Raw genomic sequence first — 21,392 nt, 5'->3', positions numbered from 1 at the left:
ATTTCATGGAAGAACCTGATACATGGCTTCTCTGTCTTCATCCCTGTTCTGCCAGAAATTTCTGGAAGCACTGCCAGTAGAGAGCTGGCCAAGCACTCACAGTTCTGCTTCACAGGAGCCACCCTTCTGTTGATTTTAAAAATAGAGGAGTGAAGGGTTTCCCTTAAAGCACTTTAGATTTGTTTTTCCTGATACTTCCTGCAATCTGGGAGTTTCTGGGCACTGCAGCTGTTCATGAATTCAATGCTGTTACTGTAAGGCAGTGAATTTACAGTATGCCACAGAATTACTGTGTAGGAAACTCTTAAAAAGCAGAACACCGGAAGTAATAAAAAATGATTTTTTTTTTCCTTGAAGGGAAAGAGGATTATAAATGGTGCCTTTCAAAATTTGGCTAATAAAATGATTGTTCTTTGACACTTGGGGTCTTTGCATACCATATGTCATAGATTTGTAAATCAAAACTAGCATATTCATTTTACAGAGCAGCTGTTGAAAGTTTCTTGGGACTGTTGCAGCTTTCAGAATGCTTTGCCCTGATAAAGACCTTCTGAGAATATAAATTATGAAGAATGCTACATTACATGTGGCTAGTTTTGGTGAGCACAGCAAATTGAAATGCAGAAATCCCCACTGTTTCTCTCTAACTTGCAGACATTTTAGCTCGACTTGGCCAGAGAACTTATTACTGCTTTAAATTCAAAATGTGAGAGTCTCTATTTTAAATTCAAAATGTGAGGTTGGTTGTGTAGGTGTCTGTAGCATAGAAGTATTGCAAATACAATCAGTCTTAAAATAATGAATAAAGAAAATTATTCCAAGATTATTGTTTTTGCTTAAACAGCTCCTGTAATTGCTCAGTCACAATATCTGTAAGTGTGCCGGTGAGACAAAAGCTCTGCTGCTTCTACTTCACTGAAAATAAAGAGCACGTTTCAGCTTCTTTCGTGTCTTTCTAACTAAGTTGGAAATTGCATTCTGCTTTTTCAATTTAAAATGTATTAAAATTTTATTTTCAATATTAAACGTATTAAAAAGATTTACTGTAGGACAGCAAACCTGGGAGTTGTAAAAGCCCGTATTTGTTTGTAAGGTTCTGGTAAAGTGTGTAGTATAAGGTGTAAAAATATTCTAATATTCTTTTCTTTAATTTCTTTAGGCAATCAGAGTTTTCTTTATGCTCCGTTCATTGTCCCTGCACTTGCAAGGTGAGCTGGAAACTCAGTTACCACTCACAAGGGAGGGAGATCTGATAAAGGCAGATGATGTTCTGGATTTGAGTAAGTAATCCCTCAATTTGCTAAATAGTCTGACCTGAAAAAAATTACTTTTATTTTTCTCCTAAATTGCTCATTACTGCTATTCTTACTTAAACTGAATTGAAGTAGCGTGGTGTTGAAGTTCTACTGTGTGTTGTAGCATAAAACTGTATTTTCCAGTTTGAGTCTTTGCCCAGACAAGAGAGACAGGAGAATCCCAGCATTTTGGCATAAAGCACATAGGCTGCACATCATTGCACAGGTGCCATACCTTAGGAGGAGGCTTTGCAGTGGGCAATGCATGACCCAGAAAATTACATCTGTGTGCCTTTTTTAGTTACCACTTTGAACGTGTTGTTGATCTAACAAATTTTCCTCAATCTCTATTAGTACAAGGCTTTTAAAATTCTTGGGAACATTAAGCTGCCTTCAGTGTTTATGCTTGGTTGTATATAAATAGTGTCAAGAGGGGAGTAGAGATTAAGATGATCCAGTAATGGTTTCAGCTACTGTTTTGATTTGGAAAAATCCCACAAAACTGTATCAAAATTGCTTCTTTTTTCCTTTTGCCTGAATGCAATGATGCATTGATGAGGGAGATTCAAGTTTCTTGTAAGGAAGCATTTCTAATATTTTGATGCACATATGTTGAATGCAAACTTTTAGGTGTAGTTACAAGGTTGTCACCAGTACGTATGAAGGTAAGAATAGAGAGTCAGGTAACTCCACAGAAGGTTCATTCCATGCTGCTGGATATGCTGTCACCAGAATTACAACTACTGTAACTTTGCCGTGTTTCTCTACTGTAAATAGTTTTGAAGAAATTACATATTATGTGATAACTGTCTGCCTTAGACTGCCTGTGAAGCTGGAGGTGTTTTCAGTCTTATTTAGCAGCTCACTGTGTGAAGCTGTCAGCTCAAATTAACAGCCTCAGTGTTTGGTTTCAGGTGGTAACAGGATTCTGTTAGTGGCAAGGTTTTAAATGCCATGGCCAAGAGATAAATGAGGATACATTTAAAGCTGTTATTTCTTTGCTGAAACAGAAAAAACACTATAGTTAAGTTTCTATGCTCACTGTGTCTGCCAAGTACGCAAAATTTAAAAGGTCATCACAGTCAACTTTTTTTTTGAAAGATTTTTAAAAGTTTATGATGGAATAATTGAGGTTGGAAGGAACTTCAGCAGATCATCTAGTCTTAACTGCCCTGCTCAACCCGGGATCAGCTAGAAAAATGTGCCCAGGACAACTTGTTGCCATATTTGTTACAAAGAGAAAACCCAAAATGTGGTGCAGGTGTATGACCAGGGGCACATTCTCTAACTTCAACTAACTGTACTTCATGGGGACAAGGTGGGTTCATGATTGGCCATTTTCTTAGTTAGTAAAGCAGAAATATCATCCCAGATGGGCTGCCTGCTTTGGGAAGAGTTCTTCCTGTGAAGTGGGAGGTGCTGCATTCACTATTTCCAGCCTAATGCTTATCTCGGGCTGCCAGCTGTGTGTACACAGGGCTAAAAGTTTTCTGTAAGAGCCTTTTAATGTCTGCAGATGATTTCAGGAATTGGGATGACTGTAAACTATAAAATCATTAAAGATCAAGCCCCAGAGCAGATCAGGTGCATTTAGACCATCTCAAGTAGCTGTTACATTCATAAAGATTTCTTACAATACAATCTCCTCAGGCAAATATTTTCATAAACACAGGCAACTATTTTCACTTAATTTACATCTTCAGCACTGCAAGCAGCTGAGGTCTATGAACTCCTCCTTGTTGGCTGTATTTCCTAAAACTTGGATTTTTCTTGGAGAAAGTCCACAGAAATCTTGGATACGTGTAATGGAGGTGTAGTGTCCAAACTGGTTGCAAGCTTCATTTTGCATGAGGAGAAATTAGCCATTGCTGTTAATCACACAAAGGACACTCCAGTTTTTCCAGCAGTGTCATACCTGGAAGCCATTCAGCCTGTGGTTCACTGTAATCCCCAGACCAAATCTGAATAGCACTGAAGTTTACTGGGCTTGCTATTTTCATCTGAACGTGGTTGGGTATCTTGAGCTGTTTCATAGCATAGCTGTAAGTATTCTTAGATCAGTTCACTGTAAATGTGTTTGACCACACTTTCTCTTCTGTTTTTGTCATCAAGGATGACAGTTTATGACTCTTCAGCAGCTGTGAACTAGAAACAGTCATGTAAATGGACTACATTCAGTTGTATAGGCTCAAAGGATTCCTGTAACAGTTGCCTAGTAAATGAGTAACTTTCCTTTCTGTTCTTTAAAAGACCTTTACAGTAATGCTTTACTTCAAGATGTTGTCAGGTCTAAAACAAAAACTTTCTGTTCTGGAAAGCATTTTGCCCTTTAGAGTTTTTGAAATAGTGCATTTTTGTAGTTGGGCAGTTGAATTTGTACAGCAAGTATTTTAACCTGTTTGCTGTTGCACTAAATACTGGTCAAAAACTAGTATTTGACAACTCCACAACTCTATTTGGTGTTGTGGCCTGTTTGTTGAGAATCTCCCAATGGACTCAAAATTCATCAGCCTGATATACCAGGTTTGGAAGAGTCCTAATCCAAGCACTTCGTGTCTTAAGAAGAACAGGACTCCAGGAATTCAAGTCAACTGAAATAAATATGTTGATGGAGTAATTTGGTTGAAGAATAAAAGAGGCAAGAAATAAAGCATAAATAAAATATCCAGTTCTGGCTGGTGTCTCAGCTCCTTCTCTAAACAGGAATAAATCCTCCACAGGTTCTTATAGTAATATTTGCCAATCTTGTATGGATTTTTTGAGCCTTCCAGGGCTAGGAGAAGGTAATGGCAATCAATCCTCATGTTAACTGAATCATGTCCTGTATGTATTGCATTTATTGATTAAACTTGTTTTCTCAAATTTCAAAAGCTCACAGTAGATTCACACTGGTTAACATTAATTATCCTCTTAATTGTGTTAGGGTTCTCTATTTCATGCCTCTATTTCCCACCACCCAATCAATTTTGAATGGATCCTGCTGGTAAAGGGTAATTGGTAAATTCATAGAAATGTTAGTTGGAAAGGACCTCTCACTTGTGTTGCAGGGTTTTTTTTGGGGGGGAAGAGGAAGTTGCTTTGGTTTTTGAAGCTTGGAAACCTTTGGTGATGTAAATTCCACAGTATCTCTGGGTAACTGCTGCACAGAAGAATTTCTTCCACCTCCTGACCATAGTTTATGGCTGTTGTTTATAGTTACATGACCTGCCACTGTGAAGAGCTATACATTTCCACTTGTAGTTTATCCTGCAAGTGTTTCTAGTATGAAAATGGTGTTAAATGCTTATTTAGATGTTTGGATGAGTAAGTAAGTTCTACTGTTTTGTATAGCCTCCAGAATATTTTACTTGCTGTAAGCTGTACCAGATGAGAGAGAATAAAAGAACTGTGTGCATCAAGTGTATGAATGAAAATATCAATATGAAGCAAAGGAAAAAGCAACTCCTAGTACTGAGTTAGCAGAGCTCTGCTAGGGGTTGGCACTGCCAGTTTAAGGGCTGCTTGGTAGATTTCAGCTGATGTAAAGAGGGTGATTTAATCCCTTTTCATGAATAATAGGTTTGAACTGGAATGGGGCAGTGAGGAAATGCTGGAGAATGTATTTTGGGGTGTGTTGGAGGTTTTTGGAGTAAGAAGAGGCTATGTTTGTTCAATATAAGCGAATGAAATACATGGATAAAGGAAAAAATGTTACCTCATTCAACAAAGATGGTCAAAATGCTGCTACAATTTACCTGGAGAATCCAAATAATCTTGAAACTGAAGTGTATCCAAGAGCCAGCATTGGTTTCAGGCCGGTACAAAAGTAGCTTGTGTCAGGAGCCAAAATTTATAACAAGGTAAAAGTACTGGCCTGCAGTAGTGTTGGGTCTGGCTGTGGTTGTTAACAAGATTCCTTGGGACTTCCACTTAGTGAGAGAAATGGGCACTGTTGAAATTTCACCCCTGAGATGAAGGGAGCTTTTTCCTGAAATGTAATGAAGGTAGTAAGAGAAAGCAAGGTACATATAGTACCAAATCTTATATTTAACTTGTAAGATGTCTGAACCACTGTTGTTAAAATCTCTCTTGCCTTTTCTATGTAGCTATGAAAGGGAAGTTAAAATACCTGTTAAAAATGTGAACAGAAGCTTGAACCATGTGTTATCAAGGTTATTACATTTTTATATGCTAACATTTTCTGTTATGTAAAATTTCCACACCCCAGAATCCTCAACTTCAGTGTTATGTAACCTTTTCCTTTCCTTCCTTCCTTCCTTTAGATAACAGTGATCTGATTGCTTGTACAGTAATAACAAAGGATGGGGGCCAAGTTCAGAGATTCCTGGCTGTGGATATTTACCAGATGAGTTTGGTTGAACCAGATATTGCAAGACTTGGATGGGGAGTGGTTAAGTTTGCAGGCCTTCTGCAGGTAAGGAAGCCTGAAGTTTGGGTGGCAATGTTTTCTGAGCTGAAAATCTACATTTTATGTTGGATAAATAGTAATACCAACATTAGCATAAATATATAAACTGTATACCATACTTCCTTGTTTCTTTGGTCACTAATCTTTTTTTCTGCTTCCTGCCTTTTAAAACATTTCTGATTTTTCTGAAGAGATTTATGTAGATAAGCAAAGACACAATTGCAGATGAGGTAACTGCCTTAACATATGTGGGGCTGTGCTCATTAGAGCACTGAAATCACATCTGTTAGGACTTTGTTCCAAGCACTTTACTCAAGTAGCACGTTAATGAACTCACTTAGAGTTCTGATTTTCCTACACAGGTAGAGAAGGTGACAGGTTATAAATTCGAAATAATCTGTGCTTATCTAAGGAAGGTTTTCTCATCTATCTCTTTCTTGCCTTAACCATCGCTGTTTGTATTTCCTGAAAATTTGATATGCTCAAATAATTTAACTCAATCTCTGTGAATACTGATTTCTGAAGAAGTAAATCCAAGTTGTACAACTTGCAGGGTGTGGTTCGGTTTTATTTTGTTGGGTTTTTTTAACAGGGAAACCATTTTGTAAGAGCTTTAATGGAACATTCATAGGATTTTCTTTCAATGTTAATATTTGACCTGTAGTTTAGAAAGGGTAGTTTTAACCAGTTTCTTTAACTACTTGCCTTCTGTTTCTGTGTAGGATATGCAGGTGACTGGAGTCGAGGACGACAGCAGAGCCCTGAACATCATCATCCACAAGCCTGCCTCCAGCCCTCACTCGAAGCCGTTCCCGATCCTACAGGCCACGTTCATCTTCGCGGATCACATCCGCTGCATCATCGCCAAGCAGCGCCTGGCCAAGGGCCGCATCCAGGCACGGCGCACCAAGATGCAGAGAATAGCAGGTGAGTGCTGCTCCTGAAGTGATTTTGGGAGACAGCACTGGGCTGCCGTTGCAAGTCACTCTGGAATGAGCCACAATGAGGAGTGGGCCACAGAAAGCTCTAAACCAGAGCTGAGTTTCCAAGGAATAGATTTGGTTTCATATGTAACTTTGAGTTTATAAAGTGGGTGTGTCGCATTTTATGGCTTGCTTCATGTAAAAAAAATAAAGCAAGTTTGAGGATATGACAGTCTACTTCATATTAAAAAATTTAGGTTGAATGTAATGCAGAGGCATTTATTTTCCATTTTAAAGCAGATTGTCTCTTTAAGTGACTTTCTGCAGTGTTCAGTTGTAACTAATTAATTACTTTATTTGTGCAGAGAAAAAAGGAGTTTTTTATTGTTAATAATTCCTATGGTTTTTTAGTGCAAGGGGCTTCCTGTAATCCTGGGGTTTTTTCCTTCTCCACTGTATTTTGAGGTTTCCCTAGTGTGACTGTGGCGTGGACAGCAATGTAGAAGAGGTTGCCAGAAGCATTGACTCTTTAGTTTGTCAGTGCATTTGTAACCATAATTAAGAGGCAAATGAAGGCAAGTCATGTTAAAATGTGGTTTAGTCTTTAGATCCTGAGCAAACTATCAATTTTCTTGTCACCTCCTCTTCCTTTTATGTATTTGAGTAACAAAAACTATCAATTGTGATTAAACATAGCTCTCCTGGATCTTCCTGTTCAGCCTTCAACTGAAGTTATGGGTTTTGGACACAGCTCTGGAGCTGCAGCCCAGCACCTCCCATTTAGATTCTATGACCAGTCCCGGCGTGGGAGCAGTGACCCCACAGTGCAGCGCTCTGTCTTTGCTTCTGTTGACAAAGTCCCAGGTAGGACTGGCATTCATTAACAAGCAGTTTTTGCTTTGTGATTTCTGTCTGCAGAAACTGTACTGTAATTTGTACAAGCAGTGGAAAGCTTATTGTGGTCTGTTCCTGAGCACACAACTCCAGGATGAGGCTTATGGAAAAAATTATTCTGAGAGAAGCAAGTAAACCTGGGTGTGTATTCTGGGTATGTCGTGAGCAATACTTCCATGGCAGTTTTCCCAGATGTCTTAATACCTTGCCTTCCTTACAAATTAAGTTAGTTAAATCATGCTTTGCATACTCAGTATTTATGCAACACATGTCAGTTATGCATATTTCCTCTTTTAATTTGGTTATGAATATTTTCATGCGGGATTGTGAAAACAGCTGGGATGCTGTGCAATGCCTTGTTTTCCTCAAGTGAGAAAGACAGAAAAGGGCCACAGCTACTCCTAAAACATTAGCTTGGAACTGGGATTAAAGGAATGACTCTAAATCAATGAGCTCTTTGCTTTTTTTGTCTCCTTATTGTCTGTTTCACAAATGGACTTCTCTGCAGAAATTCTTTTCCAGATGGTGACATTTTTCCTTTAGGGTTGAATCATTTTAAAGGGAAATCTCATACTGCTTGAAAGTACTTAACTGTGCTGTATTATACAAAAGATCTCATTACTACTTGCTGCTAGTTCTTTCACAGAACTCAGCATTTCTCTTTAAATGTGATTCATAATTCAAATGCACAGAATTCAGATTACTTAGAACACAGGTGTTCTACTGCTTTAGGATTAAATTGGAGCTCAGTTGCCCAAGTCCTTACTGGGGAACAGAAATTATAAAACCATAGATATTGTCAGTCAGGTGTTTCAAAGACATGTGTATGTTCTGTGAGGGGAGTGTTTTCCCCTTGTTTGATGTGACTTCCACGGAAAAGGTGTGGTTGGAAAGATGCCAGTGTTACTGTTTCAGCTTTCTCTGAGGAGAGTGCACTTTTGTTCCTAGTAAATGACTTCAGCTACTAATTTGAAGGGGGAGCATTGGGGATGATGCAGCATAGTAGTTTGTTCAAGCAACCACATACTTTATTTGAACCCAGGAAATGTAGACTTTACTTGCAGATCCAGAGGGAAAAGTATTTTGAAGCTTCTATTTGATACAAAGTATGAGAAATTAGGCATAGAACTTAAATCACGTGCACCATCTTTGAAATGCATTTTATGACAGGTCGTAATATAATAAAAATTGATTAATAGCCTGTTTTACGTCTGATTACAAAACAATTATCAGATGTGGGCTTGTTCTTATCTTTGCTGAGCAATGAGTAAGGTTTCCTCATTCCTAGTGATTTTCGTAGGAATCGTTCTGTTAATCTCTTAAGCAGGGTTGCAGTGGGTTTTACATCAAGAGGAGAATTCTGTAGCTTTGAAAAAATTACTGAACAAGTTGCAGTTAAATTATTGGCTTCATGTATTCATTTCTTACTGCTACAGCTCCAACTGGTGTTTTGAGTTCTGCAAAGTTCACTCAGTCACTTAATCTGGTTGTACTTTTAAGAAACAAATTAAGCTGTCCTTTGTAGATTTAAAGGAGAGCTATGTTTTTCTAGCAACATTTTTAGAAGACTAATTACTGCTTTTGGTAGGACCATGTTGGCTGTCAATGCTGTACATCCAGCATGGTTTTTAAGAAATTAACAATCATATAAATGTTTTCATTCCTCCTGCAAATTTCAGTTGGTGAAGGACTTCAATACAGCTGTTGAATCACTTCCTATTGTCAGTGAACTTAGTATTTTCAAGAACACTCATTGCAGTTGTCTGGTTCAGTTTCTCTCACAGTGCCTACATAAAGCTCTGCATATGCCACTAGAGAGCCTGCAGTTAGTTACCTTCTGTGTTCCTTTATTGTTGTCAAACTGGGCTTCATTTCGCTTCGTTGTCCCCCAGTCCAAAGTTAAAATCTTGGTGTCTGGGGGGAAGTGAGTGAGGATTGTTATAGCTTAAAACTGTATTTTGTGCAAGACAAGTGAAGGGTGATGAGAGTGTCACAGACGATGCTTCAGAACATCCCCCTGAACAGAATGAAAAGTGCAGGTTATCCAAGTACAGGGACATGCTGTAATCATCTGCTGCTGCACTGGACACTTCTCAGCAGAGACCAACGTGAGCAAAATCCCTCACTCGATCAATTTTATCATCATGAAGTCATGGCTATGAATATACTCCAAGGTCTATTTTAAGTTACGGGCCTTTGCTAGAATGTTAGAGCATTTTAGGGATAGTATAGCTGGCTGGGCTGTTCACCATCTCATGTATTAGAGTGATGGTGACACATAACCCATGACAATTAACTAAGTATGAATATATTGTACTTCTGAAGCACTCTCTGTAAATAAAGAATTACACTGTTTTCAAAGAAACCAGCAGATTTGATAAGAGCCCTGTGAACAAAGGTCTTCTATTGAAAGTAAATAAATAATGACTTCCTGTTCAAGCAAACTCAAGACTTAGTTTCAGGTATCAGCTCTATTCTGAGATTTATATGCCCAGTGTGTCTTAAGGGAAATGTTAACGATTTCCAGCAAAAGGTACATCTAAATATTTTAACAACTGTGGTTGCTTACCTACTAAGTAAATTTATTTTGAAAAGCAAAAGTAATCAATAGATTTCTCTTACTTTTTTATCCATTGTTAATATCTTAGTAGCTGATGGTAAGGTTTTGAGGGAAAACAAGTAGGAAAATAACTTCGTGTTAACATTAGCATGGCAAGAAAGCTGTAACCATCTTCGTTTTAAAGTCCGAAGGAAAAAAAATCACGCATAGCTTTGGAACCCTTTGTGTAGTATGAACTAATATTTCTGTAATCAGATGAACCTTCTAACTGTCATTTTGCTTCCTGTAGCTGTGATTAATTCTGCTCACTTTTCTTTGCAAATATTTCCTGAAGGAGTTTCCTGATTAAAATATCTTTTCTTGGTCAGTAGTTTCCCAGTTACAGTATTTTGAATGATTTAGGCTTACCTTTTCCTCCTACCTAAATTAGTTTCCATCAACACACTTAAAACCCTTCCTTTACAGCTGTTTTGGGAGAAAAAAAAATACATTGAAGTCATTTTGAAGCAAAGGCTCCCATGTAAGGACATGAATGCTGTTCTGCAGAAGCTTTGGGCTGGCAATCCTGCTAAATCAGGCCAGTTTTCCCTATGACAGTCATGGGAGACCTTATTTGCTGTTCTCTGAATTCTCATGAGGGTGGAAGATTTCTTCTTCCCTGAAGTGCAGACTGTTTGTGGATATAGAATACTTCAGATGGGTACAGCTTTTACCAGCAATAGAAGGGAAGCTAAATACCTTGATGTAAGCTCTTCTGTACCAGTGGCTTTAAGAACTGTTCTTAATTCCATTCACATTAACAGTTGGCTTTGCCTCACTTCTCTGGTCTTGAGTCCACTGGTTATTCCATCTTTCCCCCATCCTGACTGGTATTGTGAAGTGTGTATGAAAAATCCAATGTACATTTTCTGTGATTAAAAACTATAGCACTCAAGGCCTGTGATACATGTGGAAGTCTTTCACATTTGAGGTGGTTCAGTTTGTGGTTAACTTTCTGCAGACTCTCAGGCGTCACTGTGTGTAACCTCAGTTTAACTTACCTAAATGATTGTAGAACATTGATCAGTTTGGTTTCTGAAATAAAATACATGGATTTATTTACATTTATGGAATAATTAGCTCCTCACCTACTATTTTCTTTTTCACTGAAAGAGATCTCTCCTGCCTTGGTGGTGATTTAGTTCTTTCAAGTGGTGTTGATCTTGATGAACATAATGAATTGTAATTTAACTTGGTAAAAGTGACATTTAGATACCTATCTAAAACTATGCTGCAGTGGTACAGAAATTCAGATAGCATTGTGTTTCTGCAAGTGGTTTTGAATCTAGTTCTTGGGTAAGTGTGGGAGGTAGAAGGTAGGAGGTGGGACTGCAGATCAAGTCGGATTATTAACAGGACTGATGTTTGTTAGCCTTCTTCTGTGCTTTCTTCACTGTTTTCACTTGTAGCACAATCTGTTGGTGTGTTGCTGCCAACAGCATTTTCCTGAGTTTTCATATCTGTTTTAAAGCTTTCAGAGCTTCTTGTAACGTGTCCATTTAAACTGAATTTTGAGTGGCTGCTCTCTGTATGGCACCAGCACATTCCCCATATAGGAGATTCTCTGAGTGAATCATCCATCCAGTGCCATAGGAGGTTCCTATATAAAGGGATAAAGAGCTGTGTGGTGCATTTTCAGTCTTACCTGATTGTAAGATACTTTCCCTTTCAGTGTTGACAGTGAAGGCAGCAAGCAGAGTATTGTTAGGTGTTTATAGTCTACATTGTGGCTATTTTCAGTAATTCACAGGACTGCCAAAAAAATCTCCTGCATTAGTCCTTTCCCAAGGAGAGGGAGGAGAGCTGCAGAAACAGAAAAGTTTTGTACCTCACCTGACCTGCAGTCTGTGATGAAGACACTTCTTTTGCTGTAAGAAGTGCCTCAACTTCTGAAAAGCTGCTTGCTATCAAAACCTGAAGAGGTGACTATAGGTATGTACTTATAGAAGAGAAAGGAATGAATGCAAGGTGGTTAGGAAAGAAAAGGATGCTACACTGCAAAGAGTTGGAAGTAGTATTGCGCCGGAAGCCAGAAGATGACTCATCTAAGAAATGCTGTCAGACATTGTATAGAGCTTTCCAGTCTTCAGGCTGGAAAAAGTTTAGTTTATGAGAGGCTGGATGAAATTCAACGCCAGCATTACATGTGTTTGATTAAAATTTTCTGGAGTTATGTCTAGTAAAAAAAATGTAGGTCTTCTATCCAAGATGGTTTTTTGTTCACTTTTGACTTAATTATTTTCCTTATTATGTTAAGGTCTGTGACCTGTGAATATATTGACTATATCAAAAATTGAAGAGTTTTGGTATGTTTTGACTGTTTGTGCAATCTCTGTTTGTGCAAGTTTTAAAATGCTTTGAATCCCTTAACTCTGCTTCCTTATTCATTGATCAGCACTTGTAGCCTGTTTTCAGTAAGGCACATTCAGATTTTCTGGTTTTCAAGATGAAGGTATGAGAGGGCACATCCTCTGGGTCACTGCATGAGGTTGGCACCACCTTGATACAGGATTTGCTTTTTACCTTTTCCCAATTTGTTCAACAGCTTAACTCATTCAGGATAATATTTAACTTGTACATTTAATGTGTAAACTTCACTGTCCTGTTTTGCAGGCTTTGCTGTAGCCCAGTGCATAAATCAGCACAATCCATCCCCACTCTCGTCACCATCCCCTTCCAGTGGCAGTGGCAGTACAGGGCGCTGTGATTCAGTGACTGCAAGCTCGACATCCACTCCTTCTGCTGCTCAGAGCCCAGCAGGTATTCACTCAGCACCTTCAGCCTAGGCACTGAGGGATACAGAGCAGTTTATTGTAAAATCAGGTTTCTGTGTTATTGGATTAAAGGAGTAGGGCCTTCATGGTTTTAGATCACATTATCAACTAAGCCAATTAAAAGTAAATTGTGGTGTAAATTGCCTTCAGCTTTCTGGAAGTCAAAATACGTGCCTTGTTTCAATAGAAACTTGAAGTACCAGTGAAATAATGTCCTGCTTGTCTGACTTCTCTTGTAGCACAAACAGCTTAGAATATTGAGGGGTTTTTTTTCGTTGGTGGTTTGTTTATGTATGGCTGACATATTGCTTTGAATAAATCTGTAATGTAAGCTGTTAGCCTTTCCCCATAGTGGATTAGTTGATTTCCACATGAAGCATCTTTTTTTTAACTGGGTGACATTTGCTTTTGTGTGTTTACCTGATGCTCAAATTAATTTGTAACAATGGGCCAAATACGAAATATGTGAAAATAGTTATTTAGTATGTTAATACTAAGGTTTTTGCAATAACACTCTTGTAGCTGAACACCTCCACATTTCAGGAGGCTGTTTCATTGGTGCAGAAGAGGCTGCAATAGACTGACAGTGTAACTTTCTCAAATGTAGGTTGCATGTGTTTGCATTGGTCAGTATATTTAGTGGGTATGCTTAAACTGGAACTTCTTGTTGCATTATTCCTCCTTTTTATGTAGTAATTGTAGAGAATCTTGTAATGGTGTCTGTTCTGAGTGCAAACTGTGTGAGGCAAAGCCTCAGTGTGGAAACTGAACAAGGAAATCCCAGAGGGTACATCCTGAAATGCTTTCATGCTAGAAGTGACCTACTCTGCTTCATTTTGGTTATAAAACAATAGAGGTAACTTGATTCTCAGGACCTTTTCAAGCAAGCCATGATTTAAATGGTCACTTCCAATGTTGATCACTCCTTGAGAGGGTTGTTCTGGTTACCCTTTCTAAGACATGCCATTTGGAAAGCCCTCTATATGTAAAATTCCTTGCAGTCCTACAGGAAATGATGCAACCTTTGTTAGGTATTGTGGTTTTAGGTTTCACTGAACAGTATCAGCAGATCAGTGTGCATTCTGTGTTTGAAGAGAGTATCCCTGCAAGAAATACTGCTGGAAAGGGTAATGAAAGGCTGCTAATGAAGTTAAGGAACAATAAATATGTATTCTAGAACCCAGACTGTAGATTAAAAACCATCTATTCCCTTCAGAGCCTAACATATAGTCAAAATAGTCCTGCAATGTGTCGTTTCAGATTAAAATTTGGAATGTTTTTCTATATATCATTTATTCAAAATTTTATTTTCTCTGTTGGCAAGTGATTGCTGTTCCCCAGTCTCTTCATGGCCCAGGTAATAATATGTGGTCATTGCACAGAAAGTGCTGTCATTCATCAGAACTCTCAGGCTGGATTGGCACTACAGGAAAACATGAATTTGATGACATGTTTCTCCTTAGCAGTGTCAAAAGGCTCATGTACAGTGTACTTTTCTGTACTTGAATCCTCTGTGGGCAGGAAGAGAAATGTAACTACAGGTTCTTGCCAATAGTGGCTGAGAGAAAACTGTGGGAAAGTAGATGAAAATAAAGAATCTATATTATTTCTGTTGATATAATATGCTAGTTTACACAAATATCAAGCAAGACTATACTTCATTTCAGACTGAAGTCTTTCAAGCACACATAATCTGGCTGCTATGAAAAAATGTGTAGATCCAGAACACATTAGTCATCAAGTATAAAAAGATAGTGAATTATTGAAGTAAAATCACAGACTATAGTAAACAAAATTACAGTCTACTTACACAGTATGCTGGCGTTTATGTAACATAAAATTGTTTGTTTTTACTGCCTTTTAAAAAGTTTGATAACAGGAGGCTGCTCAGTGGTTTCCAAAAAAAAAGGAAAAACAACAACTATAAACCCCTACCATCCTCACCCCCCAAAATAAAAGTAAGAATAATGAGAAAAAAAAAAAAAAAAGAGAAGAAAAAAAAAAAAAAAACCACAGAGGAAAAGTATTTTGAAATGTCTGGTTTCAGTATGCACTTCACCAGTTAGGTTGCATGAACTGCCCACCTTGACCTTCATTGGGACTTAATCATAAAGTATGTGCAAAATGCCATGTGTCATGCAGGAAAACTGTCTTTGGGTGTGCTTCAGTGTTTTTTTTTTATATGATGCTTTAGCAAATGTAGCTGTGAGGATTCACTTCTGTGCCTTGCCACTGGGCACATTCACTTTCAGCCAGGTCAGAGGAAATGAACCTGACAATGGGCATCAGCTGCTTCAGTCCCAAATCAGCAGCTTGCACTAACCTGCTGCAGGGATGACTTTTTAGCTCAGCTCCTGTGGCTAAGTGTCTGATGGTGTCTCAAGGTCCTTATTATAGACTGGTGAGAATTCTGAAATCCCTGGAGCTAGGTCTTTTGGGAGATGTGAATGTAGGGAGGGTTTTCCCCAACACCTGGAGCTCTGCTGACACTTTTTGCCAATACTCAGTGTCAGTTCAATAGTGTCATTTATTCCTGGGATCAGTATCTCTGCATTAACTGATTGAGCAGTTTACTGTGAGTTTGAATAGTCTCCCTTTTGTAGTACTTGCATGTAATTGTGGTCTGTAGTGGAAACTTGCCAGGAACGTGGCATGAAAGTGAGGGTCTGTTTGGAATGTGCGGGTGGCTGTTGTGTGGGCTTGTGCATGAACAGAACTCTGCTGAAGTGGGTGACAGTGCCATGGGCACAGTCAGTGTTATATCAGGTCATACTGACCACTCAGCTGGGATACGGAAACAGTTGTTGGTATTCACCCACTTCTGTGTAAAGCAGTGGTTTTCCCTTTGCTTAACCACTTGAGGACAGTTGAAACTGAACTGCCTTACTCTGCTGTGAAGCAGAAGAGGAGACTTGCATGATGTGAAGTGGCTCCTTTGAGGAGGAAGTAAGCAGTTGCTGATGGGCAGCCAGCAGTTACCAAAATCTGAATTATGAATTATGTCCCAAGGTAGCACCTGAATGCTGCTGCAGTCTGTCGTGTTTGATTGACTCTGTCTCATTTCCCATTCCATTTTGATCACACCCACACAAACTTGTAGGAGCTCTCTTCCCCTCATTCCCTGCTCCCCTGTTGATTCTGGCACCTGCTCAAGATGTTGAGCATGAAGAGCATCCTGGGTTGCTCAGGAACTTCAGACAAGAAAGCCAGACTGGATAAAGGGAGATGCCTATCTGGACTTCAAGGAAACTACCTCAAGTACCTTCCTTAAGAGCAACATCTTAAACCACACAGCTTTTTATACTGTGAACTTGTGATTATAGTGTCCTAAGCTACAGTCTTTTGACAGATTTAAACTGGTCAGAGTTTGATGTGTTTGAGGTGATACATGTAAATCTTCAGAGAGTTATTTCAGGAAATAAAATTTGGCACAAAGACACCAATTTTTATGTAAAACAGTGATAGATGAGAACAAAATAAAGACAAATTGCATGTTAGTTAAGAGAAAATGTTACAACATAGAGGGTATATCGATGATTAAACAGCAAAAGAGCTTTCAAGAATGTTTCACAGGAAAGTGTTACCTGAATTCAATATAAAAAAAAATTACTTGTTATCACTTGTACCTGTATCAAACAGTCACACAGTGTTGCATCAGCTGCTTTGTCATGAGTGAAATACTATGATTCCTGAGTTTATTGGCTATCCTACCTAGCAGTTGTCACACTGCTTTATGGCACAGATATTTTAAAGGCTAGCAACTCCCCCATTTGCAGTGCTTGGGGATTAAGCTTAGCCCTTTACAAGATTACTGGTCTTTAAAATTGAAAAAGCAGAAATCATCCCTTAAAGAGAGCACAATGCTTGGCAAGACAGAAAAATCAGTATCAGGTTCTGCAAGTGCTGCTATCAGGTTGGTTTTTTCTTTGTATTTACATGTTTCTTTTTTTAATTATCATGTGCTTTTGAAATGTTGCTATGCATAAGATAGAAATGTTCTCTTGTTAGGTAGATTTTAGTCATCAAGTTTCAGAGCCTAGAATGCAGTCATGTCTTGGCTACCCTTGCTGGAACTGTGCACTTCTTTAAAGTGCTTATTTTCATATATGCCAAGGATTAGATATAGAAGCTCTCTTACTGTAAGTTAGCATTCTTCCAGAATTATGAATGTGTTAATGTCACCTGTGCTGTATTTTATTCCTTCTTAAGCTGTCTTAACTTCTAAAAAGCAATTGGCTTCAGTACTGAAGAAGATGTTTACATCGGAGCAATAGATAATGAGGACTTTGCAAGGCACTGATCTATGCACTTAAGCTGTATTTTATGTTTCTGGCAGGTATTGATGAGAAAAGATCTAAAATAAGTACTAGGAGCTGTCCCTTGTTGCAGAGAACATATTGGATTCCAGTCTGTAAAATTAAATTTCCATTCCAAAGAGAGGATGATTAATCAAGCATGGAGAGTTTATAAGAGCAGTGCCTGCCTTCCTATTGAAACCATCTCTGTCTCTTCCCTCTATAATCAGTAATGTAAATGTGGTTTGACCTCCTGTTCTATGATGCTCTAGTAATTTTCTGACTAGGTGAGGAAGTACTTTTGTTCTTAGAAAGTTTCTTTTCTAGGAACTTTCTATGCACCAAGCATCATCATCTGAACTGCTGTTATCTTTTCAAACCCTGTGTTCGGCTTTATCATAAACAAAATATAAATGCTACTGTTGGGTATGAGAATAGTAGGGCTGAACAGTCTGAAGTGTTGTCACCTGCACAGTACTGCACCACAGATAATTCATGGGCAGGGAAAGGAGAATAATTCTGTGTCACCAGAATTTGTGGTAAATAAGGAAAGTAAAAGCTTCTCTCAAAGTTTCTAAAGCAGGTGAGTAGATTATAATGCAAATAAATACCTGCCAGCCCTCCTTGGTGTAAGTCCTGTTGATATTGCCAGACATAGCCCAAAGTTTCAGACTTTCAGATAGGAAGCAAAAAATTGAATTCCTATAAACTCATTTATTTCTAAAGAATGAATACTTCCAGCTTCAGAAGTATTTCCCAAACATAGAAGGTTCTTGGTGTGGCATCAAATTGCATTCAAGATACCAGCAGTTACAGGTGTGTCCTTGTCACTTATTCTTGTTGCTGCTCTAACATTTATCCTTTGTCTCCATTCCAGTTTCCTTTCCCTGTGTCATTGTTCAAGGCTCTGTATGATTTCTGGCTGTGTTTCCCTCTAGTAAGGTCTGGCAGGAAAGGACGCCGGCGGGTGTTTAGTCTGTCGGAGGCTGACAGTCACGGTGGACACTGGGTTTAGGCCTTCCAGCAGCAGCTGCAGCAGAAACTCCCGCAATACCCACTCAGGCAGGTTCCTCCATAAGCCTTCACAAGCCCATAACAATCAGTAGAACATATTTGCTTTCCATGCTGACAGCAATGGCAGTGAGGTAGGAAACGGAAGAAAGCATCATTATATGCCTCTACGTTTTGTTTTGGGAGAACTGTAAAGCAATAATGAGCTGTTTCTGAAAGCCTTGTCTGCAGCTTCTCCCATATCTCTGGGCACTCCTGCCAAAGGTGGAAATTGTGCTATCAAGCCTCCAGCTTCAAAGCAGCCATGTCTTCATTTGCACAGGGCAGCCCTGGCTGTAGTGAAATTTAGTAAGCACAGGCTCCTGAATGGACAGTAATATGCAGGTCCTTGGCCAGCAGAAAGAAATCTGTTTATAGCACAGGTCAAATGGACAGGCAATTCAGCATAAGACTGTCCCTGGACTCTGATGGCACAAGCTTAATATTTCTGTGATCATCAGATTCTGGCAGATGACTTTATGGACTGTTTGTCCTCACCTGAGGAGGGGGAGCAGATGCAAAAAAATACGGAAATATGCTCTGGATGACCTTTGTTATATCTGTTCAACTCGTATCTAATTAATTTCTTCTGTTGCTATCATGGCATGAAGATGCTTTACTCTGCTATTATTATTTCAACACCCTTTTTCATTTTTGTAGATTTAATTTGCAACTTTTTGCTTAATGTCTTGTAATTTGTGTTTTTGTCATCCTTCCATGGTATGTTGCTGTACAGCTTAGGACACTTCTCTGTGGGTGTTATTCATTCTTTCCATTTTCTGTTCTTTTCCAGCTTGTTTCACAATAACCCTTCTTAACGTAAATTAATATAACAACTTGAGTGTTTTAGTTGGGATTTTTGCTGCAGCATTAAAGAAGTGCTGAAATACATGTAAGGCTGTTGAAGGTTCTGCATCCAAAGAGAGCTAATAATATCCCAAAACTTGCTAAATTACATCTTGTTTTCAACAAGTACAATAACTTTGGAGGTATTGAAGGCTGTTTGTTAGAACTCAGTGTTAAGATCAGAACCATTTTTAGAAACTGACTTCACTCTCCCTGGTTTCGTTGCAGATCTGGCACATATTTTGTGCTAGAACACTCTTGCTTAAATACATGGAGGCTGGGGAGATATAAATGCAAATACTGTTTTGTAGTATTAGGTGGTAATCTTTTGATATTTAAGAGCAGAGTATATCTCAGTGACTGGTAGTTTTATCCAGGAAAAAATTACAAACTTTTTTGTCTTTGTATCTGAAAGTCAAGCTGGAACAAAGCGTTGGGAGTTCAGGTTTTTTGAAAGCCAGTTAGTATTTTTATATGCAGTATAAAGGGAAGTTCCAGATAACAAGTAGAGAAATTAATCTGTAAACATGCCAGGTACATGAAGCTCTTTAGAAGCAAGAGCTTGGTGCCTGGTTAAAGACAGACATTCTTGTGAGCTCTAGACCATGTTCAGAGCTCTCCCACCTCCATCCCTTTGTGCGTTGGGATCTGCTTTCTGGTCATTTTGGCAATAGTGCCACTCTGGGTTACAACAATTGGCCACTGTCCCTGAAATTCAGTGCCAGAGTGATGGAAGTGAGGCTGGCAGTGACTAAGGACATCCTGAGAGGAGAGAGAAACTGGCTTCTAGCAGGGGTAAATAAAAGCTGGAGGGAAGCAGAGCTCTAATCCTGTATTCTCTACAAATGCTGCCACTGAAATACTGAGCAGTATATTCTGCTTACAGTTTTAGATATTTTTATCTTTCCTCTTAATGTTTTTTAAGACCTCTGTGTAGAAAGTTTGGACTTGTTAACTCCAGATACTTTTTTCTATGAAGACTTTTTTCAAATACTTCTTGTTTGTGGCATTAAGAAGGGAGTCACTTTAGCATTAACTTAGAACTTTCCTGGAATGATTTGGGGACAATCCAGCATAACAAAAGAATGTGTATGCCTTTCATTATTTCAGTAAATGCTAGTATTAAGAAAATACATTGATTCTCTATTGAGAGAGGGGGAGGAATGATTTAAGAAATGAAGTGCAGATTGGGAAGTTAAATAGAACTGTAGTAGGAATGTGCTGTATAGAACACTTTGAACAGAATGCCATTGGCTGATAATACTTTACTTACCAGAATGCCTCAGGTTGCTGAATCCTGAATTTAAGTGACTATTCATGCTAAAGTATAGCTAAGATTAAAAAATACCTTGGCAAAGAACATTTGATATCCTTTTAAGATTTTATAGATTCAGAAAGCAGAAACTCACTGTTCTGTGCATACTGAAATGTTAGTGTTTAGCTTGGAATTCAGAGAAATAAGCCTGTGTTTCATTGTTTTAGCAGTTCATTTTCCATGCGATTCTTGCATCACCATCTCTGTTATCACTTGCTACATTCTCACTAAAGCTTCTTGACAGATAAAAAGAATCTGTAGGGTTACTTTGAATCTGTCTTTATAGTTTAAAAACAACCACTAATGTCTCTTTTTATTTAAAAGTAAAGTTTTTTACCATCTATAAATCTTGGTTTTATCAAAGCAAGAAGCTTTAGCCACCAATTCAGCAAAAAGTACCTGTGAGTGGTTTCTGAAGTGAGTATGCACTGTTGTTTGAGTTATCTTAGCAGAAAGGCAAAAATAAGTCAGTAATTTCCATGTTATCCACTGATACCCATTCCATTCTCTACTTTGTTTTTCTTTTTTCCTGTTTTTTTTCTTTGTCTTATGTTCATGCATTCTGTTCTTTTCCAGGACTAATTGGAATCATAATGAAACGGAAATATTTTTAAGGTCACTGTGTATTAAAACAATAACTTAATTCTTAGCTTCTGTGTTCACTACATTGCCTTGTAGGCTTTTCTGCAGATGCCTGTACACTTGAACACATGCTGTTTCTTACAAAAGCTTTAAAACTGGTTTGTCTTGAAGCTGGATACCTGTTACTTTAATGGCATCTATTATTGTAGCCTGAAAAGGAAAAAAAACCTGACTTTTCTGGGCATACTTGATCATCTAAGGCTGTATCACCTCATCCCCTCCATTCCCTCTCCATCCTGAGCCAAATGAGCAGACTGCTTGACAGTTCACTAGGATTTGTAGGGGGAAAGGACAGTACAAATAGCTATTAATGTGGAAGGTGCACTAGCATATCAGTTTTCTATAGCATTT

The 21,392-nt window shown here is 38.5% G+C and overlaps 1 protein-coding gene across 7 annotated transcripts in view; it reads left to right on the top strand.

Annotated features, from left to right (window-relative positions):
• CLEC16A (C-type lectin domain containing 16A) overlaps nt 1–21,392 on the top strand; it is a 119,692-nt gene that overhangs the window by 33,532 nt on the left and 64,768 nt on the right. For 6 of the 7 annotated variants that reach the window (XR_014591200.1, XR_014591201.1, XR_014591202.1 and 3 more), the window contains exons 18-22: nt 1,160–1,280; nt 5,558–5,709; nt 6,426–6,630; nt 7,323–7,490; nt 12,733–12,879. Coding sequence is in view for 2 of the 7 variants with exons in the window: in XM_083872757.1 (XP_083728883.1) it covers nt 1,160–1,280; nt 5,558–5,709; nt 6,426–6,630; nt 7,323–7,490; nt 12,733–12,879 (793 nt within the window). In the remaining 5 variants the exon portion in view is untranslated. The remainder of the gene's footprint in view (nt 1–1,159; nt 1,281–5,557; nt 5,710–6,425; nt 6,631–7,322; nt 7,491–12,732; nt 12,880–21,392) is intronic. The other variant, XM_083872758.1, reaches the window with a different exon arrangement.

This window comes from Zosterops lateralis (genome assembly GCF_965231275.1).
Source record: "Zosterops lateralis genome assembly, chromosome: 15".
Lineage (NCBI taxonomy): Eukaryota > Metazoa > Chordata > Aves > Passeriformes > Zosteropidae > Zosterops > Zosterops lateralis.
The sequence above is the reverse complement of the archived record's forward strand: the minus strand, read 5'-3'. Positions and strand labels throughout refer to the sequence as shown.